Here is a 24,715-nt window from a genome sequence, read left to right on the forward strand (position 1 = left end):
TTACCCTAATGAATTGGGTATCCGTCGACTCCATTCTCAATTAGTAAATGGTTCAAAGTTTTATCCATGTATGCTAAGCACAGCATTGGTAAGGCAGAGAGGTCTATGCACTATACACAATTGATTTCACTACTTAATTTATCCTCAAATTGTTTATACATACGCCTAAAACAACATCCGAAGAAGGGCTTCAACTTATAAACGGAATAAGTTATCGAGCATAACACCAAATTTAGTAATTCAGTTCAATACATCCGTACACATTTTGGAAGACAGACATTAGAGCAGCAAAACCCTATGATCGTGTCATTGAGAGTGGTGGCGGCGGCTGCTTAGAACGGGGCAACATGGCGAGAAGAATCTTTTTCCTTGGTCCCTGTTAATTAAGAATCACAGGCCAGGGCTCAACATAAGTCTTCGATGGATACAACAAACTTTTTTTAATAAGAAACTACGTTTTCATGGAGAGAATGAAATAATAAACCAGGTGTACAAAAAAAAAACTAGCCCAAAAAAAGGAGTCCGACCGAAATAAAGATAACAACTCTTATCTAAATGAAAAAAACCAAACTCATAATTGCAAAAGGCCTAGTGACCGATGCCAAGAGGGTTTAAACTTAGCCGCCTTGCAAAATTCTTCACCCAAAATGGATACGAAGTAGTTTGCATGATATTGAAGTTCCAAGTAAAATCATTCAATAGACTAGTTAGCAAAGTGGCAACTACTACGTATACAGTACTTTTTATCAAATGATTTGATATTGCATATAACACATGCCGTAAGATACATTCTTCTTTAGCAATACTAATAATTTGATGAATGATGAACGCCACAGGTGAAGAACATATATATAACTCATAACTCCTGTGTATGAATCTAGCGACATAGGTAAGACCCTAAAAATTATCACACTTAAGAAGCTCGTGGAACATTCAAAATTCCAATCCAGGCCATTTTGATTAAATCCTAAGGTCACTCACTCGCAAGCCTAAACCTTTGTCAACTTGAACTTGATGGTATGACACTTTTTTCTAAACTAGCATGGTTCATCAAAATTCTAATTAGGCAAGTACACCATACAGGAGTGAACGTAAGTTTGCAAGCCAAGAATGTATTTCAATCATAGTTGAACAATCGTAGAAGGCCAGGGAAACGGAACTACCATGGGTATCCCCAACTCTTTAAGATCCCTGTCTCCCATCTGTCTCAAAGCTGTCATATCAATCTGCAAGATATAATTTACAAAAAGAACCTAGGTTTATATACAAGATTTAAGAGTTTATAGGCAATCGTCATCACACCTCAACAAAGCCCCAAGGAACTTCATATANATAAAAAAAAAAACAAAAAAGAAGTCTAATGGTTGTATACTAAAGAATTTACATCTTAAAATGGGTTTTAATTTTCAGGAAAGTACATACATTCACCACCCTTAAAAAATGCTGAAAAATAACGCACAAGCTGAGATAACTTACTTCTTCTGCCTGAAAATGAATGACATATTTCCCCAAACCAAGCGAATTCAACAAGCCAGCAACAGAAAGAGTACCCTCTCCCTATACAACAATCATTAACGAGACTTAGCAAGAAAAGGCTCAACTTGATGTCTAAGATGAGCTAATTTATAAGATTGTAAAGTTTAATAACTTGAATTGGCACACTAAATTAGACCGATAAACTGAACAGCCAAAAAGCATACCATTGCGGAACTTCTCTGCATGCTGCCACTTATTGCTGTGAGATCCTTAACTGCCTTGCCAGACACAGGGAGGGTGGCTTTCATTTTCGCAGGTGCGGAGTCTACAGACCTATAACTATCAGCAACGCTGTTCCTAAAAAACCATTCATCTCTAGAACGATCAGCTTCCCTCATAGATGAGATCCTCCTAAACTCATCATTGTATCTAGGAGGTGAAAGCCCCATGGAGCTCTTCATGATCCCATCTGGGGATCTAACTCTCATCCTGTCAACATATGATACTGTACTTTTCCTTTGTGAATGTTCTAGGTATAGATCATCGGCACTTTTTCTGTAATGTGTTTGCCTTATAAGATTACTCCCTCTAAATTCATGCCTACGATGTATTACATCTCCACTAGTTGAGGGCAGATAATTTTTTGATAATTGATGGTGTATTTCCACCCTTGAGTGTTCTTCGCCAAGACCAATTTTCTTGGATTGATTTTTGCGCATAAGTTTCAAGCGCAGATCATTTTGACCAACTCTGTAGACTTTATTCGAATAAGAACTGAAGTAACCACGAGATCACAGAAAACCAATACNGAGAACAGGCTTGTACCGTTTTTTCTTTGGCCACTTAAACCCCAATCAAAACCATCTCCACGTTGCCTGCTAAGAGAATACCCAACAAAGGCATGCAAAATTCAGAATACATATTCTAAAAACTATCTCAAAATTACAGTAAAAACGATCACATTTATACGGAATGAAAAATCAGTAAGTCCTCATTCAAATTGAAGTACGCCCAGAAGTATAAGAAGAACCAACTCGATACTCGATGAGAGCACAGAGAACGAAGAAGTTTAACTCGAACAATACAGACAAGCCGGAGAAATGGGGGTGGGAAGAAAGGAAAAGAAAAAACGCCTGGATTTCAGTGCTGCTAACAATCAATAAAGAAAGAGAGAAAAAGAAAACAAACCGCTTATTCGTGGATGAGAACAAATCCTCTGCATTATCTGCTGATCTCTCAATATATCGTTTTCTTCTTGGCACTGGTCCAGAATCAATATTCGATTGAGCGAAGTCAGAACCTCCTCTCTTTACCATCTGCAAATGATTCAATCATACCAAAAATAAAATAAAATAACAACGCAGCGTTCAACAATCGTCGATAACATCATTCTCGTAAAAATATCGAAATCGAAAAGTCTCAGCTCCCTTCAATTTCTGAAATAACGCAAACCAGACACTAAGAAACAAATTAAATGAACTCGTCAGTAGGTGCATATGCATTGGATTACCTGACCAGAGCGCCCGAGAGTGATGGTGACTTGGGGCCTCGACATCTCCAGGAACGAAACCTGTGAAACAATTGAAGCCTCGAGCTATCTAGGTAACACAAAATGGAATGAAACCCTAGAGTTAATGAACAATAATAATCAAACTGTAAGGAATTGGGAAAGAAATAAAGAAGAAGATGACGTGAGAGGCATCGTACGGCCACCACTCTGGGCTGCCCGCCTGCAATCAGGTTACCTACACGAATACACCACCGATTAAAGGTATAAATTTAGTCAATTTTATGATTTAGTTAACTAAAACCTAAAACTCACTTTAATTTACATTTTTGTAAATTCCAAAATTAAGATAATATTAATAATAAAAGGATAGTTTTTTCATAATTGCTCGTTCATAAATCTTTTTTTTTACATCGGAGACTCTAAAATCATTTAATTTTTTTTTAATTTTTTTTAATTTAACCCGTAAAAATCTGAACATATAATATTTTTATAAAGAATATGACATCTGCCCAGAGATTTTTACTTCTTGTGTTCAATTTTAGACCTTTATCTTCTACATTGTTATTGAACGTCTTATCCATATAATTGTTTTATATCATATTTGAAAACAGAACATTATAAAAGATTCTCGACCGAGTGTACCTACAGCCCCACAAACTGAATATTCATCATTTTAGAAAGCGGAAAAAAAGGATCTCTTTCCTAGTTGAGTCGAGGCACCGGCGGTGTTCTTAGATTCTAAGAAAGATGTAACAATACCCTAGAAAGCCACGATCCCTCAAAACTGCAGGCTTTCTTTTTGCAAGTGCTTTTTATACCAAGTATTCTACAATCGTCACGACTTACACGTTACACGTTACGAATACCATGAAAAACTGTAACAAAAGGGGGATTTAGTATCTAATAATTTGTCAGAAGCAGATATGGCAGAACCATTCATTGTCTCATCAGCATATAAGGTTACTGTTATTACATACATAACTATACTTGTATATTTCCACCCGTTCAAGTCAAACCCCAATATGAATTACTAATGAACACAACTAGCGGAAATTAAGGGTTACATGTTTGCTGTTGTTGCCCTGATATCTTCCAAGGAGATTGCCTGCAGAAAAGAGGAGTGAAAAAAAAAAAAAAAAAAAAAGAGAGAGCAGGAAATAATTATTTATAACAGTTACTGTGGATGATTTGCAAATCCAGCGACCGAAAAGCAGGCTTAACATTCGAGTTTCAGGGCTAAAAGAATTTGTGATCTATGCCAACTTCACATTTAGATGCGTTCCAAGGAGTAGAACGAGGTAGTTAACGTCGAGAGGATGAAACTTAAACAAAAATATACATATATTTGAATTCTGTAATGGTGATAATGTCTAGTAATAAACCACGCACCGTTTGATAATTTAAATCATACTTTCAGTAAGCAGTCATTCCATTGAGATTGCTTCCAAACATTATAAAAGTAGCAGGGTCAACCTATCAGATCAAGATTAATTGATAAGAATTACCTGATCAGTGCCTGCAAAGTCGTTCTCTGGAGTCAGGAAAAGCATGCAGTGACACTCTTTCCTGCCAAGAAAAACTTTATTTTCAGACCTCATGCGTCTGATATGGAATAAAATGAGTAACAATGACCAATTGTTTACATTTCCTTGCTTCCTGAAACCATTCTAATAGCCAAGGGCCTTGAACGTCAGCTCGCTACCATATTATTCTTGGGAAGAATAGCATCTTTCCTTAATCATATATAACATAAAACCCACCTTAAAACCTCCTTGCTTAAGTGAACAGCTTGGTTATGTGTAACTATGGAGTACCAATTTAATTTACCAGATTACCATGGGAGATAATTCTAAGTCACTTCATGAAAGTAAACCTCTACTCTTCATATGGGAATCTAGGTATTTGCTTTCAAGTTCAAGATCCTAGAACTGTAAATCTTGTCACCGATCATCTTTAAAAAAAAAAATTAATAAAATGTGTTTCCCTAATCTCTCAAGCTAATTACAATCTATATGCTGACGCTCTCATTTTCTTCTTGTGAGATCCCACATCGGTTAGGGAGGAAAATGAAACATTATTTATAAGAGTGTTGAAACCTCTACCTAGCAGAGGTGTTTTAAAAACCTTGAGGGAAAAAGTCCAAAGAGGACAATATCTGCTAGCGGTGGGCTTGAGCCGTAACACTTCTTTTCCTTTCTCTTTTTATAAGAATAGGACTTATCAAGCTGAATAATCTTAATGAAGAACATTGAGTTGGTCAATAAATCAAGTAAGAACAAAGTTTTATGAGTATAATGCAGAGAGGTTTGTCCATGATTTTACGAATTCCATCTAGGAAAAAGGAAATTTTCCTATGCTATGCTTCAACTTTTTTGCACATCAGTCCTTAATTATAAATGCATATTATACCTCTCTCTCATTGGAACACATGGACAGTTCCAAAAACCTTGTGCAACTTCAGCAGGTTTGTCATCATAATGCCTGAAAAAAAATCATCAAGCTATTTGAATTTACATTAAAGATAGTATGAACTACCATTAGTTCTAGAAAAGAATACAGGATTTCTACAAAAAGCACGAGAAACACTAACCGGCAAGGACAAAGTGGTGCACCCAATGTATCTTTGTGATCTGCTAGTCCCTGTTTAGATCTAACATGAGCTTCTCTAACACTAATTACAAATCAACGACATTCAATCAATTAATACAAGGCAGGGCTAAAGAGATAACAAAATAAAAGAAATTCACAATTCCAAGGTAACATCCAACAATTTCATCTCATGACGAGACAACTATTCAACCAAATTCATGAGCAATATCTCACGTGTACCCATGAACACAAGGAAAATTAATACAAAGATCCATCAAGACAAGCCAGTAATCAACTTGCCATAATCAAACTAAAATCTACCGCTACAAACTTTATCAGCAATATCAAGAAAGTAACAAATTTTAATCAAGTTAACGTCCACCTGAGAGAGCACAATCATATCGAAATTTCTTTCCTTCGACTGCTTCACCAAATAATAAATTTCTGTTCATTTTGAGAACAATCAACTAGAGAACATAACAACTCATTACGTGTAATCAATGAGATGTTTCTACAAACATCAGCAGATAAACGCATGACTACAAAAGTATGGCAGAAAAATGAAAATTCTGTAAATAAACAATTGGATATTGATAAACTGAGAAAAGAACCTTGATTACAACCGCAGTGACCCCCTTGTCCACACAGAAATACGTTCCTGATTTACGAGCATACTGCTCCGAGAATTTCCTCATTATTTCGACCGACTTCTCGGACGGTTCCGCTGAAATAACAAGTAAGAAAGAAATTCCATCCGCATTATCTTACAGTGCTCGACAAGAACAAGAACAAAAACTTCCTAGTGGCCGACGCAGCAAGCACAAATTGGCTCTAGAATCTCGAGATTTGAACACATCACTTCCATACATCAAAAAAACAAGATTTACAATCAGTTCCAAAACCGGGTAAAGTTTACCTTGAGCTCGCACGACATGTCGATGACGGGAGTGGCCGAGGGGGGAACCGGAGAGTGGAACGGCGATATTGAACGAGGAAGCTTGTGGAATCATGAGGACAAAGCCGCGAAAAACGAGGAAGAGAAGAAATCTGTAGAATCGGAGGAAGAAGAAGAATCTCTGGATTTGTATATAGTTTTTTCTGTAAAATAATATTGGAACGGGTTGTAATGGAAATTGATTTACAGAGATGTAAAAGATCGATAGAAGTGAGTTTTCTGGGGGATGCCATTGCCAGGTTCCCTCCACTCATCGCAAATATCAGCAAGCGATCTCTAGGAACCACTCGGTTGGGATTTGAGATGATTCAAGGCCATGGGCCCAGCTCAGATTCATGACAAACCCATCCTTATCATCATCGGCCCACTTACAATTTATAATTATCCTTTTCCATATTAACCTTTATTAATAGATTAATTACCACTATTATCTGTTATATATCGTCGTCCACCTCACAATTTTTAAAACGAGTCTATTAGGGAGAAGTTTTCACACTCTTGAAATGAATGCTTTGTTCTCCTATCTACTCGACGTGAGACCTGACAATCCACCCTATTGGGAGCCCGCATCCTCGCTCACACATTACTCGGTGTCTAGCTCTAATGGCCCAAGCCCACCACGAGTAGACATTGTTTGTTTTGGCTCGTTACGTATCGTTATCAGTTTCATGGTTGTTAAAACACGTCTATTAGGGAGAGGTTTTCACACCTTCAAAAAAAATGTTTCGTTCTCCTATCCCCATAATATAGGAACTCGCACAAAGTGTGTAGAATGAGTAATTAATTAAAGAAATAAATGTGTTAATATCATAACACATTTATCAAACTTGTTACAAATTTATTTATAAATAATACATGATTGAAGACCCATCAGCAACTCTGGAATGTGGACAAACAAATGAACGAAACTTTATTCTTCCCATAAACAATGATTCTGTATAAACTTTTTACAGTTCAAACCCAGGAAGCTGATATGAACAGGGAAGATCAGAGTGTACAACAAATTCATTTCATGGATGTGAGCTCATCCCTGAAGATGTAAGAATGAAAAGCATCAGCAGACTGAACAGAATTCTTCTGATTAAGGACTAAATTTACAGAAACTGAAGTCTATTTAACTGAGTTTAGGATTGACAATCCTGGTGTTTTGATATTGATACTCACAATTTGAAATGTAGATATTGATCGACTGTAAGAGGCTTCGGCCCACCGAACCAATCGATCAAGAATATGTTCTCAATTACTAATTTGTAGAACCGAAAGTCGTGATCCTTAGGCCACTCTGTGATGAACATAGACAAGAAAAATAAATGTAATGTTGATGAACATGGAAGGAAATTATGGCTTGAGTTTACTTACTCTTCATCTCTGCATGCTTTGAGAACAAGGACGTTTTAGCAAACTCGACTTCTTTGGAATTAGGATCCACCTGCCTCAGCTGTAGGCCAAACAGTGATTTAAGTTATTCAAGATGAACAGAAGATAAAGTTGGAGAATGTGAATGTGAAACCAACAATTTTACCTTCCCGATCAACGTAATCTTCGCGCAAGTCGGGTTTTCGGGATCTATCTTGCCACAAGTGCCAATAGGGTACTCACTTAGCGTAAATGAAGCCCTCTCATCTGAGATTGCATATCTTGCAGTTGGGTCAAGAGTAGTTAAGTAGAAATATGGCGTGCCTCGACCTTTGCCCGGTGGCCCATCACTAAACGAAACCACATTCCTGCAGGAGCAAATATTCGCTTAATCTTTGTATATTCTTCTTTCCTACTGCTAAATACCTTTCTTAAGTTTAGCCCCATTGTAATCAACAGATAAGTGTTTCGAATGAGTCGCACACAGATATCAGAGGTCAGTGATTAGTTCTGAATGCAGGAGGACGAGATAATCGGCGCGAAACAATAGAAAGACGTAGCACAACAAGGATGTTCAGAATTCTAGATGTAAAGCTGAAGACATGTAACAGGATGATTGTTTGCTTCTTACTCATTAAAGCAACCAACAACTGATCTATGCAATTTTAAAATCACAAAGAAACATGACATGAAAATGAATCTACATCGTATTGGAGAGGTGCATGAAGTAAAATGAAATGAACTTAGGTTCAAAGTGAACAATATCCTATCGTTTCTTAGTTGAAAAATGGTTTTGAAACTATTCTCATCAAGGCTCTCAAAATACAGGGGATTGAGCAAATTGAAACCTGTTTGGATTGACTTTTTAAGTGCATAAAACTGTTTTAATCAATCCAAACATGCCATTAATATCAGAACAAATTCAATCCAAACATGCCATTAATATCAGATCATATTAATTTTGCTTACATCCATAGCTCAGAAAGATGTAAAAGATTCATAAAATTCCTAGAAAGCAGCTAAAAATCGAGGACAGCTTAATAGAATATGAAATGAGTAAGAGATGGTTACCCAAAAGGCGCTCCCCCGAAATCACTTGAGATGGTGCTGCAGAAAATAAACAAAAACAGTGAAAATTTTGAGCAAATTTAGACACTCCACAAGATTTCAAGACATCGACTAATAGAAAAACAACAACAATCACTCAAAAGCTAACAAAACGCTAAATTCCTCATTAAATCCAAACGTCCCTTGCAAATTTACAGCCGAAAAAACAAAGGTTCAGTCAATCAACTCGAATCAATTCGATTAAACAACAAAGAATGAACTAAATTGAATCAGATGCAAATTATACCTCAAGATTCCCCATGAATTCTGAGAAACCAACCAACGGGCAGTGGCCGCAGCATCATCCGGGTGGGGTTTAGAACTTAGAAGCAACCGTCCCCGCACAAAAACCTGCAATCCAGCAAAAGAAGATGCCAAATACACAAAAAACAGATAGTAAAACAGACGATTGAAGATGCCACCGGCCATCTTCGGCTAGAAACCACAAGAATTCGGATTAACCGAGTATAGATTAGGAGTGACGAAGATGATGATCAATAATCCGAATACCAAACTGAATTTATACTCGAAACCCACTTCAACTGCAGAACTGGAGGGCCATTCACGAGTAGAACGAGTGCAGAAAGCTTATGGACTAAGTTGGACGGTTTGAGGAGAGATCCTGACTTGTCGGGCCGGGTACCGGATTTCACCCGCCCCTAGATTTGCACTATTCCAGCTGGCGTTTCCTAAAAGTTTTTACTCATAAATATATTTCACTAATTCTTGATTAATATTTTTTTTATAATAAAAGTAAATTTCATATCTATTTTTTAAACAAAATAGGAAGGGCTTTTTAAAATTTAAATGTATATTTAAAATATAATTAAAATTAAAATTTAATAAATTACTACAGGTCACTCTCCATATATGTGTTTTTAGAGTTTTTATTTTAAGTTAAAAAAATATTATTAGAAATTTTTAGAAGTTTAATTTAGGAATATTTTTATTAAATTAGCCAATTCTTTTCCTTTTTTTATTTTTTCTTCTGTCCTGAATTTCTTTTTCTTCTATTTATTTATTATTCGTTTCTAATTTAATTTTCTTCTCTATTTTCTGCTCTTTTCTTTTCGTTTCCTCTCTCTTAATTTCCTTCATTTCCATCTCCTAATTTATTTATTTTTCTTTCTAACTTATTTAATTCCCATTCATTTTCTGAATTTGTTCAAATTTTCTCCAGACCTATTTTAATTATTTAATTAACCTATAGTAATTTAATATTAATTTACCAAATGGGGTAATTTGTATTAATTTACATCTACTCATTTACTTGATACAGTGGTTCAAATCTCCAAGCATTAGAGTATCCATTTAACCTCAAAAAGGAAAAAAATAAAATAACCGTCAACTTAATTACCTATCCAAATTAGGGTTTATGATATTACTTTAAAATGGCCCCAAACTCGAACCCTTCTTCACAAATCACCTCGGCTTCTATTTCCCAAGCATTCTATTTCCCAAGCATCTTGAAGGTTGGATGAAAATTCCACGTCGGCTAATTTAGGGAATGATCGTGAGTTTATAATCCAGCAATACTATCTCCATTGGAATGAAGTATTTTGTGGAAGCTCAAAGTAAATTCATAAGAGCTTATGCTCAAAGTGGACAATATCATACTATTGTGGAGAGTCGTGTTCATTTAACATTCTGAAGGAAGCTGCAAGGGCAACAACAAGAAAGGAACCCGTGGGGTCAAGGTGTACCTTCAACGCTACGGTTACTTAAGCAAAGACGAACCCAATTCTCATACGGACGCAATCGACGAGGCCTTGGAGTCATCCATTAAATCATATGAGAAATTCTTCAAGCTGAACGTGAGCGGGGTTCTGGACAAGGAGACGCTAGATCAAACGTGGAAGCCGCGCTGTGGGGTAACAAGTCATGGCCGGTTGAGAAGAGGCACCTGACGTACGGATTCATCCACAATTACCCACCAGAGCAGGTGGGTCGAGTGATGCGAGGCTTTGAGACATGGGAAGCCAACACCCATTTTACATTCTCCCGGTCAGCGAGGGTCCAAACGGCTGACATACTGTCTAGCTTGGAGAAAGAGGCGTGGGGAAGGGGTGTTCCTTTTTTACGGTGTGACCTGGAGTCGGTGGCGTTGCATGAGATAGGACATGCTCTTGGGCTTGCCCGCTCTAACATTTGCCGTCATGTGGCCTCACATGGACTTTGGAGTCCAAAAGACCCACTTGCATGATGATGATCTTAATGCTATTCGTGCTGTATACGGCCCATAAAATTATAAGTCCCGATGGACCAACAAGACTCTCACAATGGTATGATATTGTCCACTTTGACCATAAGACTTCGTATCAATAAATATAATATTATTTGATTATAAACCTATGATCATTTTCTAAATTAACAAAAAAAAATTCTTTTGTAATTTCTTACACAGGAATTCAGAAAATACCTGATCAAATGACATTTTCTTTTGATCCAATTTTTTTTTCTTCTCCTTATCATTCAGGAAAGACAAAAAAAATTCAGGGTAGCAAACATTCTCGATAATTTCTCTTAGATTCGAATCCATAGCTGATGATAGAACTATAATAAATATTTTCTGTTTCATACTCACATGAACCCATATCCTTGCTTTTCGATCCATCTCTAATTCTAATCTTCCTCCCCAATCAAATATTATGGTGCCAGTATAAACCGAAATTTCGTTATGGTCCAATTCTGACTGATAATAGATACCGAAGCTTTGCAATATTTGACTGATCACAATTTTGTATAGTCCATTTACTATAGAAGTTCTAAGAAATTCATTTTCCAATAAAAATTGTTTGTTCTTGCATATCCCTACCCGTTTTCCAAATTAATCCTGCAGATATATATGTGGGACTTTCATCCATCAACCGCCCTTTACATCTATTTCTCAGCCACAAATAAAAAATGGAAATGGAAGTGATTATGATATTAATAGTATATATATACATATACATATATTTTATTTAATTTTAAGTCTTTAAATTAATATTTAATATATAAAATTCAAAAAAAATAAAAATAAAATATTTATTTGATACAAATTTTAATCAATACATTGAATAAAATATATTATTTCCATTTTGGGAAGATTATTTTACACATTTAGTACGTAAAAAATTGCTATTATGGGGACTTTCTTTTTCATTTTCCTCTTTTTTCTTTCCTAATATTGTCTTTTAAATCACATGTAAATTAAATTAATTATGTCCTAAAATCTTTCCAATTAAATTAAATTAATTAATTCTCCGAATAATAATTTACTTTTATTAAAATTGATTTTTTAAGATTCGAAAATATTTGTTTCTAAAAAAAAAAAAAAAAAAAAAAAAAAGAAAATAGAGTTTCCAAATAGCACACCTCTGGCCTTAGCTTTAAAACGGCGGCCCCAAACTCCAAAACTATATGCACAAATGGGTTTCAAATTATGGGTCCAACTCTTCCTATTACTTGCCTTCATCGCGCCCCACTTGGCCTCCGCCCGTAATCTTCAGGGTAGCCGCAAGGGCGACAACAGGAAAGGCATCCATGGCGTCAAGGCTTACCTTCAACGCTACGGCTACTACGTGACCCAAAACGAAACCAATTCTCAAACAAATGCATTCGACGAGGCCTTGGAGGAATCAATTAAATCATACCAGAAATTCTTCAAGCTTAACGTGAGCGGGGCTTTGGACAAGGAGACGCTGGATCAAATGGCGAAGCCTCGATGTGGGGTGTCGGATAATTTCACGACGGCGGGTGGGAAGCTGGGTGGTTCTTATTATGCTTTCTTTCCAGGACGCCGCATTTGGGCGCCTGAAAAGAGGCATTTAACGTACGGATTTATCCACGATTACCCATCCAAGTATGTGCCTCAAGTGATGCGGGCTTTTGCCACATGGGAAGCCAACACCCATTTTACATTCTCCCAAGCTGTGGGAGGCCAAACGGCTGACATAGTTTTAAGCTTCGAGAGAAGGGATCATGGAGATGGGCATCCGTTCGATGGACTTGGGGGAGCATTGGCCCATTGTTTTGGGCCTATTGATGGGAGAGTCCACTTTGACGCCCAGGAGATTTGGGATTGGGGTATTCGTATATTACAGAATGACTTGGAGTCCGTGGCATTGCATGAGATTGGGCATGCCCTTGGGCTTGGCCATACCGACGTTCAAGATGCCGTCATGTGGCCTACCATGAACTTTGGGTCCAGGAAGACTCGCTTGCATGATGATGATATTAATGGTATTCATGCTCTATATGGAAATTAAAATTAGAGGAATTTATTAATTGTATTGGTTTTTTATGCTATGTTTTTTTTTTTTTTAATTCTATTTTACTAATATAAAATCATATTACTTTTTATTTAATGTCACATATTCATATAAAATAATTTGAATTAAGTTACTTGTAAAAGAAGCAACGAATTAAGTTACAATAGCTGCTCAAGAAGTAGTGGTGTATAATGCGTTAATGCCTGCAATGTCATCGGCATGCAAACCCTTGGTAGCTCCTTCCATGATGGTTGGCCACATTATTGCTCCTTCGACCGAGCTGTGTTGTAGGCCGAGAAGGTGTCCGATCTCATGTAATGCGACTGTCTCCATGTCGAATGAATCGGGCACGGCGCCGATGGCCCATGGCTCAACGGCGTCGAAATGTAATCGCCCGTCTGTTGGGGAAAAGGCGTGGGCTATCACCCCTCCAACGCCGTCGAATGCTTCTCCATCTCCATGGTCGCCACTTTCAAAGCTTATTTTGATGTCGGCTGTTTCGTAGCTAGAAGCTTGGGAGAAGGTGAAGTGTGTGTTTGCAGCCCATGTCGTAAAAGCTCGACCCACCGGAGCTATCGCCTCTGTTGGGGTTCCCGGGAGGAATCCTGTAAAAATATACTCCAATTCCTTAATATTGAAATTACCAAATGTTAGAAATCACGACCCTCTACAATGGTATGATATTATCCATTTTGAGCATAAGTTCCCTTCATACGAATGAAGATGTATTCCTTATTTATAAAATCCACGATCAACCCCTTAATTAACCGCCATGAACGATCATATAATTTTAAAATTCATATAAATAGAAGATTCGTCATACCGTAAGTGAGGTGAGATTTTGAAGCTGGCCATTTAGGGTTTCCATCAAAGAAAGCAAAGTGAGAAACACCATGGAAACGACCACCGATTTTCCTATGTCGATTCACCATTTTCTTACCCGAATTCATCCTCGTCTTGCCATGGAAAACATCGGCAACCCCACATCGAGGTTTCGACATAAGAGCTAGCGTCGAGGCATCGAGAGTCCCAGTAGCCTCAAGATTGTAATTGAGCTGGTAAGTTTGAATGGCAGACTCTAAAAGCTCGTCGAACTCATCATCGTATGTTTTAGAATGATTTTGAACATGATTCAAGTAGCCGAAGCGGTGGAGATACCGCTTCATTTGGTGGAGTCCTTCCACCGTGTCGCCTTTCTTACATCCATTGAGGTTGTTCAGAAACAGCAAACCATGGGAATGGGCAGGGTATTGGTGAGAAGATGATATTAAAGGGAAGAGAGTAATGAGAAGAAAAAGAGAGGAAGGGAAGAAAGACAAGGATTGAACTGCCATGGCGGACGGAGATAAGCGTTGTGGTTGGATTGGGTTGGGTTGGATTGGGTTGGAAAGGAAGGGAGTGGGGTACTTAAAGAACAAAGAATTGGGAGAGGTGACATAGGTCAAAACAAAGGTAGAATTTGTGATGCGTTGCAGTCAAGCGATGGCTTAAGAATGGGAAGGTGTAATAGTAAATAAACGTTTCAATTTTCGATTGGAATGGAAAAATTGCCTACTTTCACTCATTTCTCTCCTATTACCTCTTTATATATAATATACCATTAAATTCGCGTTTAAAAATTACTTCTATTTCTTTTTTTAAAAAAAAAAACACTTACGGACAGTACACGTTTCAAAATTACTCATAAACTTTTAAAAATAACATTATTATAAAGTTCAGACATAACTTATGAATGTTGGATGATGGAAGTCCCACATCGGCTAATTTAGGGAATGATCATGGGTTTATAAGTGAGGAATACTAACTCCATTCGTACGAAGGCCTTTTGGGGAAACACAGAGCAAAATCATGAGAACTTATGCTCAAAGTGGATAATATCATACCATTGTGGAGAGTCGTGTTTGTCTATATTGATTGTAAATTTTTTTGAACTTTTTTTATATAGATAAAGAGGGTTAATGTTACATTTAAAATATCAAGAATAATTGTTAAGAGGTATTTTTTAAAATTAAATTATAAATGATAAAAATTTGGTAAATTTTGGACGTGGATATTTTCTTATGACTTGAAAAAACAATATTTGAGACTCTAGAGTAGAACTTGTTTGAACCGTTAAAAAAACTGTATAAACTGAAATTATTTGTTAGGCCTTTCTGTTGAAACTAATAAATTTCAAAGCAGTCATTGTGGACTTGGTCAAACCTAACCGTTTTAATATTAAATAAATAATAATTCATTTTCTGACGCAACTGTCTACTCAGCCAGCTCATTCTTCCTAATTTGTTAGTATTAATATTCTTTTAAATACTTATAATTAATTTAAAATTGTATGTTTCATATAATACGTGTATTGAATTAATTTATTATATTGTTATATTAATTAGTTACCATAAAGTAATATTATTACATTAAACATGAATTAAAAATAATGATTAATAACTAACAATAGTTTGAAGTGAAAATTAAAAGCCTTGGTACTCAAGAAGTAGCAATGTATAAAGCCTTGATGCCTGCAATATCATCGGCATGCAAACCCTTGGTAGCTCCTCTCATGATGGTTGGCCACATAATAGCCCCTTCGACCGAGCTATGATGAAGGCCGAGAAGGTGTCCGATCTCATGCAACGCCACCGTCTCGACATCGTAGGAATTAGGAACCGCCCCATCGGTCCAACGCTCGACCGCGTCAAAATGTAACCGCCCATCTGTAGGGGCAAAAGCATGGGCTAACACTCCTCCAACATTGTCAAAGGGAGAGCCATCTCCATGGTCACCCCTTTCAAAGCTTATTTTGATGTCAGCAGTTTTGTAGCTAGATGCTCGGGAGAAGCTGAAGTGAGTGTTCGCAGCCCATGTCGTAAAAGCTCGACCCACCGGATCTATCGCCCCCGACGGAGTTCCAGGGAGGAATCCTAAATAAATCATGATATTAGTATAGAAGATGATGTAAAATATAACTCAACTTTATATGAAAACTAAATTTACCATAAGTGAGGTGAGACTTGGAATTAGGCCATTTAAGGTTTCCTTTGAAGAAAGTAAAATGAGAAACTTCATGGAAATGACCACTTTTTCTATGTTGATTCACCATATTATTGCCTGATTTCATCCCACTCTTGCCATCGATGATATCCGCAACCCCGCATCGAGGTTTCGACATTTGAGCCAATGTCGTGGCGTCGAGAGCTCCGGTGGCCTTGAGATTGTAGTTGATTTGGTAAGTTTTAATGGCCGACTCCAAGAGCTCATCAAACTCATCATCATTAGATTTAGAATGAACATGATCATGATCTTCCAAGTAGCCAAAACGTTGAAGGTATTTCTTCATTTGGCCAATTCCTTCCACTTTATCCCCTTTCTTGCATCCATCAAGGTTGTTCATAAACACCAATCCATGAGAAGATGATCTTAAAGGGAAGAGGGAAACTAGAAGAACAACAGAGAAGGTGAAGATAAACGACAGTCCTTCACATGCCATTGCTCTCACTTAATCCGATGAAGGTTCCCAAAGATCTATGGCCTTTTTATACTAAAATTGGGTTGATTCAAAGTATTCCCAGAAAATGGATGAGTAAAAAAAGGGCCCAAAATTCTTAGGCGTACTATAGAAGCAATGGGTTCTTAGATTTTAGTATTACATTTCGTTGAAGTTTCTCAAAGAAAGCTTCAAATCTTCTGACTTTACCCAATTTGATTAACATAATTTTCAACTTGTTTGACCGTTGAGATAAAAATAGAGATATTTTTATTAATTTACCAAATTACAGATTAAAGATAAGACTTAAGACTGTGGTTAAACTAGAGCTACCAGCTATTCTACAGTGCCACCAATTTGATTGAAACTCATACATACACACACACTAGTGGGATGTACTCTGCAAATTAACCAAAGCATAATAAGCTCCCTTTTCCCCAATACCCATCAACGACGAGTGATTCCCAGTCTCCACTACCTTCCCTTTATCCAAAACCGCAATCATGTCGCAATTCTGTATGGTGCTCAGCCTGTGCGCCACTACCACGCTCGTCCTCCCCACCATCACCCTCTCCAGCGCCTCCTGCACCAATTTCTCTGACTGCCCATCAAGCGCACTCGTCGCCTCATCCAGCAGCAGCACCGTCGGATTCTTCAGTATCGCTCTCGCTATTGCTATCCTCTGTTTTTGCCCTCCCGACAGCTGCAATCCCCTGTCTCCACACAACGTCTCGTACCCATCCTTCAACCCCGAGATGAAATCGTGTGCGTTCGCTGCCTTCGCCGCTTCTATTATCTCCGATTCGTCCGCCGTTTCTGAATATCCGTACACGATGTTGTCCCTAATTGTTCCGGCGAACAGCGTCGGCTCTTGGCTCACTAATGCGATGCGTTTCCTTAGCGTTCGGAGATGATACGATTTTAAATCTCGACCGTCGAGTTGGATCGTTCCTTTAATCGGGTCGTAGAATCGCTCCACTAGCCCGATTATGGTGGATTTTCCCGACCCACTTTGCCCAACCAACGCCGTGGATTTACCTGCCTCGATTTTGATTGAAAACCCACGGAATATCATCGCCTCCGGTCGAGCAGGGTAAGAGAAATCCACTTTCGTGAATTCGATTCGGCCGGTTAATTTATCCGGTTTGTATCCTTCTGGGTTGTCCGGTTCGATTTTGGTCATCCGGTCCAAAACGTCGAAAACCGAACTGACGACGCCGAACCCTTTGGCTAGATCTGACGTCATGCTGCCAGCGTCGGCGATAACACGGCCGATGCTGACCAAAACCATGAAGGTTTGGAAGACACCTTTAGCAGTGGTTAGGCCTTGGGATATTAACTTGCTGCCGTACCAAAAGTTCAAAGCCCATGTACAAATGGTGAGGCTTTGGGAGCAGCCGAGTCCAATTCCGGCATACCACGATTGCTTAATGCCTTGTTGGGTTGGGCCTTCTTGCTCCTTCTCGAGCATTTTAAGGATGCGGTCTTGTGAAGAGAAGGCCGTGACGGTTCGGAGGTTGGAGACAGCCTCAGCGGCGAGCTTACTGCACTGTTCTTGGGATTTGGTGGCGTTTTTGGACATCTTCCGTAGGAGTACTTGTCTTGTGTAGTAGCAGCTAATTACTGCTGGTTGGGCTGCGATTACTACAAGCGCCAGCCTCCATGAAATTATAAGCCCCATTGTGAATGCTACGACTACTGCTGAAATGGTTTGCATAATTAGAGCCATTCTATCGCCCACTAGGGATCGAACCTGCCCAAAAAGGAGCTCCTGGTCATACTTCAATACAAATTCATTCCAAATAAATGGGTTTTGTAGCCGGCCCAAGGCCACCCCTACCCGATTTGGACTTTCCCTCTATGCTTCCGCTCAAGGTTTTAAAATGCATGCATATACTAGGGAGAGGTTTGAAAGAAAAGAAAGTTTGGTTTCCCTCTCTAACCAATGTAAGAACTCAAAATCCATCTCACTTGAGAGCCCATTGTCCTTGCTGGCACACGACTTGGTGTTTGGCTTTGATACCATTTATAATAGCTGAAGCCCACAACCGAGTAGAAATTGTCCTCTTCGGACTTTCCTTTATGTGCTTCCCCTAAAGTTTTTAACATACTTTTACTAGGGAGAGATTTCCACATCTTTACAAGAAATGTTTCGTTCCCTTTCTAACGAATGTGGGAACTAAATCATCAGCGAAGGATTCTACCCATCGCTTAGTGGGGCTTAGCCAACAACACGTGCATTTCGAGGCCAAAAAGCCCCTATAACTGGTTGGCAATCAAGCGATGGGCCCATGCATCGCTTCTAGCCTGAATTCTAACTTAAAGGCGTTCGGTCATAATCCAGCGCACGGTAGACAATCATGCGAATCAACGGTTCCTCTTATACTAAGCTGAATTACTATTGCAACACTATCGTGAATAGGGTGAAACAGGTTTTTACCATGTTGGCATCTTGAGAGAGTCGGGAGCAAATTGCGCCACTAGAATTCTCGTCCTGATCGAACCAGCCAACTTCAAAAGTAAGGATCTTGGAGAACATCATCTCTCGAATTCTTTTGGTGAGATATTCTCCCATGTAAGCGAAGTTGTAATGTTCACAAACGTTGACGAGGAAAGTGAACATAGCCAACCCAACAAACCCAAGCGCATAAGTCCTCGTCTTGGCTTTAATCTCCTCGTGACTTGTTAAAAAATACACTGAAACCACCGATCCCATCAAGAACGCGTACACAGGCTGCACAGCGCCGAACAGCATCGCTGAAATGCACCCCATTATAGCTTGCTTCCATTCCGGCAGATTCAAAGCCAGAAGTCTCCTAAACGATGGCTTTGGGAGTTTTTCTTTATTCTCGATAACGGTAGTTTCGTGAACTGGGTTTGACCCGACCGAGTTTACAGAGCTGGAGGGGCTAAGGAAGGATAGGCGGCTGCTGCCAAAGCTTCTGGTTTTGTCGAGGTGCGGTGTGGAAGATGCGGAAGGTTCGTTGGGGGATTGGTTCTGCGCCGCGGTTTGTTGAAGGTGGACGAGGGAGGCGTAAAGGCCAGTTTCGTTTTGGATGAGATCATTGTGAGACCCTGTTTCCATGACTCTGCCTTTTTGGATAACGGCGATGAGGTCGGCGTTGCGGATTGTGGAGAGTCGGTGAGCAATTATGATGGTGGTGCGGCCGATGGCGGCTTTGTCGAGTGCCTCTTGGACGACACGCTCTGATTCCGAGTCCAAGGCGCTGGTGGCTTCGTCCAAGAGCAGGATTCGTGGACGCTTGATTATGGCTCGAGCTATGGCGATCCTCTGCTTTTGTCCTCCTGACATTTGCACTCCTCTTTCCCCCACCTGTATTTCAACTTCAAATTATTACTATAATAGCAAACAATTTGACATTTGTAAGCAACTGAATTCCCAAACAAAGTACACTATAAAACTTCCTTAAAATCCATGATTAAGTTAAAAGGAGACTACTACTAATATTAATTTACCTGGGTATCATATCCTTCCGGAAACAGAGAAATAAAATTATGAGCATTAGAAGCTTTGGCAGCCTCCACGATCTCATCCATGGTGGCATCCTCCTTTCCAAACAGAATATTCTCTTTAATGGAAGTGGCAAAAAGGGCAGGCTCTTGACTAACCAGACCCATTTGGGACCTCAGCCATTTCAATTGCAGCTTCTCAATCCCCACTCCGTCCATCAGAATGCTCCCTCCCAATGGGTCGTAAAATCTCTGCAGCAGAGAGATGACGGTGGACTTGCCGGAGCCGCTGCCACCGACGAGGGCAACGGTGCGACCGGCGGGAATTGTGATGGTCAGATCCTTCAGAATTATGGTCTCCGGGCGAGACGGGTACGCGAATTGGACGTTGTTGAATTGGACCTCGCCGGAGACATTTTCGAGGATTTGACCTTCCATGTCGGCGGAGTCGATTTTAGGGACTCTGTTTATGATCTCCATGATTCGCTCCCCCGCCGCAATTGCCTCGGAAAAGTATTGAACGTTGGAAAAACTCGTACCAACTGCCCTGTCATTTCGTTAATTTCCCATGCAAATATTAGTTTGTAACAACAAATTGACGAGAGAGAGAGAGCGAGAGAGATTTAGGGTTGAGTTCTTACAATCCGCCGACGGCAATGGTAACTCCAACGGCATAAACAGTCCCACCTTGAGCGCCATGGTACATAACCATTCGACTTCCATACCAAGCCATGAATGCCCAAATTGCAAACGAAACTCCATTACTTCCGATGGCCAAACCCTTAGAAAGTCCCTGTTTTAGGCCCAACTTCACCGAAGTTTCCAACGCCGACGAATAATCCGATTTAATCTTATCTTCTCCAGCGTAGGCATACACAGTTCTAATCGAAGAAACCGCCTGCTCTGCTACCATTCCGGCCTTCTTATACCCTTCCATGCTTTCTCTCGCGAAACCCATCAAGGTTTTGCCGTAAAGAAGACCAGGGATCAATAACAAGAGCGCGAAAGGTAATCCCACCAAAGCCTGCTGCCATAACATTATAAACCCGACAATGTAGCTTCCAAGAAATGTGGCCATGTTCATCAAAAAGTTCGGGATCTGGATAGATTCCCGACAACCCATGTCAAATAAGATAAAATTTTAACTAAATTATCAAAAAGTAAAAAGAAAGGTTTAACCTTTTCGCTCAAAACGTCTTGAATCACTAAGGTATCACTGGAAACAGAGGCGATAACTTCGGAGGTGCCGGTGACATGCATATCGAAATACCCAACATCTTGCCGGAGAACTGCTTTAAGATATCTCGCTCTCATCCTCGCCGTCTGTCGCTCGCCGGTTCTCGTCCAGCAATACCCTTCTGAAAAAAGTGAAACAGAGCAAAAACGTAAGTATATTCAGAGAGCCTCTGAGTTGAAACAATTCAAAGAATTCAAAGAACTCCAAACCCACCGAGAAAGCTAACCACAAAAGCCCCACAAGCAACGTACAACAGAATCGCTGCATTCTGTCGCCAATCAAAGAACAATTTGATCAAAATAAATTAAAAAAGTAACAGAGTTTTCATAGAAATGAATTGAAAGAAGGGTACTCTGTAGATGGTGTGAAGAAAAAGATGCATGTTGTGGCTGGAAGCGGAAATTTTAGAGGTATTGCCGATGCTGTTCATGAGGCGGCTACCGACTAGCAAAACCACAGGTCTTGTGAAGCCGTCGCCCAAAGCTCCGATGAACCCCAAAGTCATGAGCAATATGTCGACGGCGTCGGCGTGCATGAAAATCCCCTTTATACCCCCACTCCCCTTCTTCTTACTATTGCTTCTCTCCAAATTTCCATTTTTCTCCCCCATTTTTTATTTTCTCGGAATCCAAACAGAATTAAAAACTTTGGAAGTAGTAGTTGTTACGTGTGTTCTACCCCGCAAGGACCTGTTTATATAGCTGACTTCCACCTGAACTAACTTAATAAATTTTCATTTTCATGCTTTTAAATAACTTAATATTTCAACTTCTTTAATTTAAAATAGTTTAATTTATATAATAATTTAATCTCCAAAATTTAATTTTATTACAAATGTATTATATCTCTAATTAATTTATCTACCTCCTTATGCTAAGAGATTTCATTAATTTCCTTTATTTAGATTATTAATAAAATTTTACAAATGAATTTTTTTTTAGGTTTAAGTTTAGGGTTTAAAATTTTAAGTATCAAAATCAGCTTAAGCATAAACATAATAGTTCGTATATTAATAAATGAAAAAAAAATCTTATAGTTTATGTAATTATTAGTGAATTTTTTTATAATAATGTTTATGTGAAATATTATTATTATTTATGTAGTTATGTTTTGTAACAAGATTCAAAGTATTATGGATGGGCAAAAAGTTCAGATTTGATACTATTTTTAGTGTTAAAATATTGGTTTACATGTAATTATTTATTTATTTATTAAAAATTTAATGCTTAAAATCGTATTTTTTGTTCCAGAATAGGATTACAATTTTAACCATTTGAATTCTATTATGGTAAGTTAATAAAGAGGGTGAATTCTATTATGGTAAGTAAATAAAAATGTGTACAGTATGAAGATTACTTACTGTAAATATTCAAATAATCCAACAATAAATTATTACGATAATCGATGATTCATTAAAGCATAAAATAAAGTATTTTGTTTTCTTTACCAGTGGATACCATGTATAATATATGTTTTTAAAAAATATATATTATTTTATTTTTAATTTTAGAGTTTCAAATTTATCTAATTATTATTGGATTATATTTGAATATAGCTCAATAGTTATAGTATTAGTTACGTTAATTGTTAATTATTGTTAATACTCCTACATTATTATATTTTAGAGGTTAAAAAAAAAAAAATTGAGAGGTTTATATTGGAATTAAGCAAATGTTTTTTTTTTTTTTTTTTTTTAAATTTACATTTTTAAAATTATTAAACTTAGAAATATTTATTTCTACGTTGACTTAACTTGGGATTTGGTGATCCTACGTGGACATGTCTGGGAGAATAACGTGGAAAGATTTTCAAAGGAATCTTTGACCTGGATAAAAAAACAATTATAATATTAAAATAATAGAATACCATAATTTTATTAGTGTGTAAATTAAAATAGGAGATAAGAACAGAGAAGATTGGTGATCGTTTCCGATTCTTTTTATTAATTGAGTTTGAATTTTGTGCTTAGGGTGGTGTTTTTTATTTTTTCTTACGTTTGATTTTTGGTTAAAATTAAGAGCATTGAATAGATTTGGTTGGGTAGTAATTTAATTAGGTATAATTTTTGTTTTTAATAAAAGTAAAATAATATTTTATAAAATATCTATTTTATTTATTTATTTATTTTTAAAATTTTGCAATTCAATATTAATATATATTTTTAAAAATTATCTTAATCAATTTTAAGAGTGGTTAGAGAATAAATAATTATGAAATAGACCGCCGTTCGAAATTCTACTTTTTATTAATATATATATAACAATTACGAGTGACGGTGATATGAATGGTATTTGTATATATACACGTACGTATAATTAAATGATTTACTGAAATATAATGCTAAAATTCTCTCTAAATTATTATTATGAGTAATTATTTATCTCGATAAAAACATAATATTGTCTATTAAATCCCATGAGAATTAAATTTAATGTCGACCGATGGGTATGTTTCATCTTATTTTAATTATTTAATATTTAGTATTAAATTTTTTATGCCATATTATTTAATATTTAACATCCGTCAACTTAATTATGCATGCCAAATTTAAAACGAACAACTCTTCTTCACAAACCAATCCTTCCAATTTCATTGCACCCAGCACCTAGGTTCGTCATCTTCACCGCCACAAATGTAAGACTCGAAAATTTAAAATCTAATTTTTTTAAGTCGAATTTTTAAGATTTTGTTGAGAGTCTTACGTACCAAATTTGGAGATGAGGCAGTAGATAAACATGCTTAGTAATAATAGTTACAGACCAAATTTGGAGATGAGGCAGTATAGAAACTTAGAGGAGAACATTCTTGACTCTTAAATCATACAAAACCGTCAAGAAACGAGGAAAAATCCAAAAGTAAAGTTCTTGGATCTAGATTCTAGGATTTCCTTCAAATGTGTGAGATATGGTAAGAGTTAGAATTTGAAATTTGAGAATGTTAATCTAGAGAGGATTTTGCTCACGTCCTACTAAAGGAGGTTGTAGTTGATTGGGATTGGAAATAGGAGTTTCGACATTTGTCAGGAGGTAGGTATTTATGTTTCTTGCCATCTTTGGATTAAGATAATTATCTCTATGGTTACAAATAAATTACAAAAAAAAAAAACCTACTCATGGATGGATATACATATCGTGAAGTAATCGTATTAATCCGATTTACGTAGAAAGAAATATAGAAATGCAAAGAAAATGAAAAAAGTAATCGTATTCTAGAAATCACAGGAGGAAGACAACGACCCGGACACGTATCAGGCGGAGAAGAGAGCCGCGCATCGCCGGAGAAGAAG

At 37.7% G+C, this 24,715-nt stretch overlaps 7 protein-coding genes across 9 annotated transcripts; 1 reads left to right on the plus strand and 6 right to left on the minus strand.

Annotated features, from left to right (window-relative positions):
• Positions 1–38: 38 nt before the first annotated feature.
• Positions 39–3,206, minus strand: LOC111808506 (ankyrin repeat and SAM domain-containing protein 6-like). Of its 3 annotated transcripts, none has more exons than XM_023694525.1 (8): positions 3,184–3,206; positions 2,987–3,074; positions 2,665–2,792; positions 2,302–2,351; positions 1,701–2,233; positions 1,477–1,557; positions 1,164–1,226; positions 39–376 (listed from the first exon to the last, which is right to left on the minus strand). In XM_023694525.1, exons 2-8 carry the CDS (start codon positions 3,029–3,031, stop codon positions 296–298), a joined length of 981 nt encoding a protein of 326 aa, XP_023550293.1. In that variant the 5' UTR covers positions 3,032–3,074; positions 3,184–3,206; the 3' UTR covers positions 39–295. The 3 variants fall into 3 exon arrangements, with proteins under 3 accessions (XP_023550293.1, XP_023550292.1, XP_023550291.1); XM_023694524.1 differs by having other exon boundaries at positions 3,168–3,200; XM_023694523.1 differs by lacking the exon at positions 3,184–3,206 and having other exon boundaries at positions 2,987–3,138.
• Positions 3,207–3,866: 660 nt separating this feature from the next.
• On the minus strand, positions 3,867–6,825 carry LOC111808805 (ferredoxin-thioredoxin reductase catalytic chain, chloroplastic-like). Its single transcript, XM_023694995.1, has 6 exons — positions 6,492–6,825; positions 6,187–6,299; positions 5,577–5,626; positions 5,396–5,467; positions 4,492–4,552; positions 3,867–4,091 (listed from the first exon to the last, which is right to left on the minus strand). The coding sequence occupies exons 1-6, from the start codon at positions 6,583–6,585 to the stop codon at positions 4,047–4,049; spliced, it is 435 nt and encodes a 144-aa protein (XP_023550763.1). The 5' UTR covers positions 6,586–6,825; the 3' UTR covers positions 3,867–4,046.
• A 471-nt stretch (positions 6,826–7,296) lies between these two features.
• Positions 7,297–9,595, minus strand: LOC111808807 (protein CREG1). The gene is made up of 6 exons (XM_023694996.1): positions 9,241–9,595; positions 8,958–8,993; positions 8,053–8,254; positions 7,890–7,968; positions 7,695–7,812; positions 7,297–7,560 (listed from the first exon to the last, which is right to left on the minus strand). Exons 1-6 carry the CDS (start codon positions 9,420–9,422, stop codon positions 7,536–7,538), a joined length of 642 nt encoding a protein of 213 aa, XP_023550764.1. The 5' UTR covers positions 9,423–9,595; the 3' UTR covers positions 7,297–7,535.
• A 2,808-nt stretch (positions 9,596–12,403) lies between these two features.
• LOC111809321 (metalloendoproteinase 5-MMP-like) lies at positions 12,404–13,243 on the plus strand. The gene has a single exon (XM_023695762.1). The coding sequence runs from the start codon at positions 12,404–12,406 to the stop codon at positions 13,241–13,243; it is 840 nt and encodes a 279-aa protein (XP_023551530.1).
• Positions 13,244–13,386: 143 nt separating this feature from the next.
• LOC111809288 (metalloendoproteinase 2-MMP-like) lies at positions 13,387–14,583 on the minus strand. Its single transcript, XM_023695732.1, has 2 exons — positions 14,070–14,583; positions 13,387–13,851 (listed from the first exon to the last, which is right to left on the minus strand). Exons 1-2 carry the CDS (start codon positions 14,578–14,580, stop codon positions 13,418–13,420), a joined length of 945 nt encoding a protein of 314 aa, XP_023551500.1. The 5' UTR covers positions 14,581–14,583; the 3' UTR covers positions 13,387–13,417.
• Positions 14,584–15,724: 1,141 nt separating this feature from the next.
• Positions 15,725–16,724, minus strand: LOC111809322 (metalloendoproteinase 2-MMP-like). Its single transcript, XM_023695763.1, has 2 exons — positions 16,232–16,724; positions 15,725–16,158 (listed from the first exon to the last, which is right to left on the minus strand). The coding sequence occupies exons 1-2, from the start codon at positions 16,722–16,724 to the stop codon at positions 15,725–15,727; spliced, it is 927 nt and encodes a 308-aa protein (XP_023551531.1).
• A 296-nt stretch (positions 16,725–17,020) lies between these two features.
• Positions 17,021–22,083, minus strand: LOC111808302 (ABC transporter B family member 15-like). Its single transcript, XM_023694205.1, has 7 exons — positions 21,782–22,083; positions 21,643–21,697; positions 21,372–21,550; positions 20,834–21,291; positions 20,199–20,739; positions 19,162–20,055; positions 17,021–18,474 (listed from the first exon to the last, which is right to left on the minus strand). Exons 1-7 carry the CDS (start codon positions 22,037–22,039, stop codon positions 17,107–17,109), a joined length of 3,753 nt encoding a protein of 1,250 aa, XP_023549973.1. The 5' UTR covers positions 22,040–22,083; the 3' UTR covers positions 17,021–17,106.
• Positions 22,084–24,715: the final 2,632 nt, after the last annotated feature.

Source organism: Cucurbita pepo, chromosome LG13 (genome assembly GCF_002806865.2).
Source record: "Cucurbita pepo subsp. pepo cultivar mu-cu-16 chromosome LG13, ASM280686v2, whole genome shotgun sequence".
Classification (NCBI taxonomy): Eukaryota; Viridiplantae; Streptophyta; class Magnoliopsida; order Cucurbitales; family Cucurbitaceae; genus Cucurbita; species Cucurbita pepo.

Excerpts from the sequence above, each read along its gene's own strand:
- LOC111808506 (XM_023694525.1), bottom strand. The coding sequence starts at position 3,031 with ATGTCGAGGCCCCAAGTCACCATCACTCTCGGGCGCTCTGGTCAG. Across the intron at positions 1,558-1,700 it reads TGCAGAGAAGTTCCGCAATG|GGAGAGGGTACTCTTTCTGT; the intron begins GTATGCTTTTTG and ends ATTGTTGTATAG. Across the intron at positions 377-1,163 it reads AAGAGTTGGGGATACCCATG|GGACCAAGGAAAAAGATTCT; the intron begins GTAGTTCCGTTT and ends CTTAATTAACAG.
- LOC111808805 (XM_023694995.1), bottom strand. The coding sequence starts at position 6,585 with ATGATTCCACAAGCTTCCTCGTTCAATATCGCCGTTCCACTCTCCGGT. Across the intron at positions 5,627-6,186 it reads TCACTGCGGTTGTAATCAAG|GGACTAGCAGATCACAAAGA; the intron begins GTTCTTTTCTCA and ends AGATCTAAACAG. Across the intron at positions 4,553-5,395 it reads TGTGTTCCAATGAGAGAGAG|GAAAGAGTGTCACTGCATGC; the intron begins GTATAATATGCA and ends TTTTCTTGGCAG.
- LOC111808807 (XM_023694996.1), bottom strand. The coding sequence starts at position 9,422 with ATGGCCGGTGGCATCTTCAATCGTCTGTTTTACTATCTGTTTTTTGTG. Across the intron at positions 8,994-9,240 it reads AATTCATGGGGAATCTTGAG|CACCATCTCAAGTGATTTCG; the intron begins GTATAATTTGCA and ends TATTTTCTGCAG. Across the intron at positions 8,255-8,957 it reads TTCGGGGGAGCGCCTTTTGG|GAATGTGGTTTCGTTTAGTG; the intron begins GTAACCATCTCT and ends TTGCTCCTGCAG.
- LOC111809321 (XM_023695762.1), top strand. The coding sequence starts at position 12,404 with ATGGGTTTCAAATTATGGGTCCAACTCTTCCTATTACTTGCCTTCATC.
- LOC111809288 (XM_023695732.1), bottom strand. The coding sequence starts at position 14,580 with ATGGCAGTTCAATCCTTGTCTTTCTTCCCTTCCTCTCTTTTTCTTCTC. Across the intron at positions 13,852-14,069 it reads AAAATCTCACCTCACTTACG|GATTCCTCCCGGGAACCCCA; the intron begins GTATGACGAATC and ends ATATTTTTACAG.
- LOC111809322 (XM_023695763.1), bottom strand. The coding sequence starts at position 16,724 with ATGGCATGTGAAGGACTGTCGTTTATCTTCACCTTCTCTGTTGTTCTT. Across the intron at positions 16,159-16,231 it reads CAAGTCTCACCTCACTTATG|GATTCCTCCCTGGAACTCCG; the intron begins GTAAATTTAGTT and ends TGATTTATTTAG.
- LOC111808302 (XM_023694205.1), bottom strand. The coding sequence starts at position 22,039 with ATGGGGGAGAAAAATGGAAATTTGGAGAGAAGCAATAGTAAGAAGAAG. Across the intron at positions 21,292-21,371 it reads AAGACGTTTTGAGCGAAAAG|ATCCCGAACTTTTTGATGAA; the intron begins GTTAAACCTTTC and ends GAATCTATCCAG. Across the intron at positions 18,475-19,161 it reads TCTCTCAAGATGCCAACATG|GTTCGATCCCTAGTGGGCGA; the intron begins GTAAAAACCTGT and ends CTTTTTGGGCAG.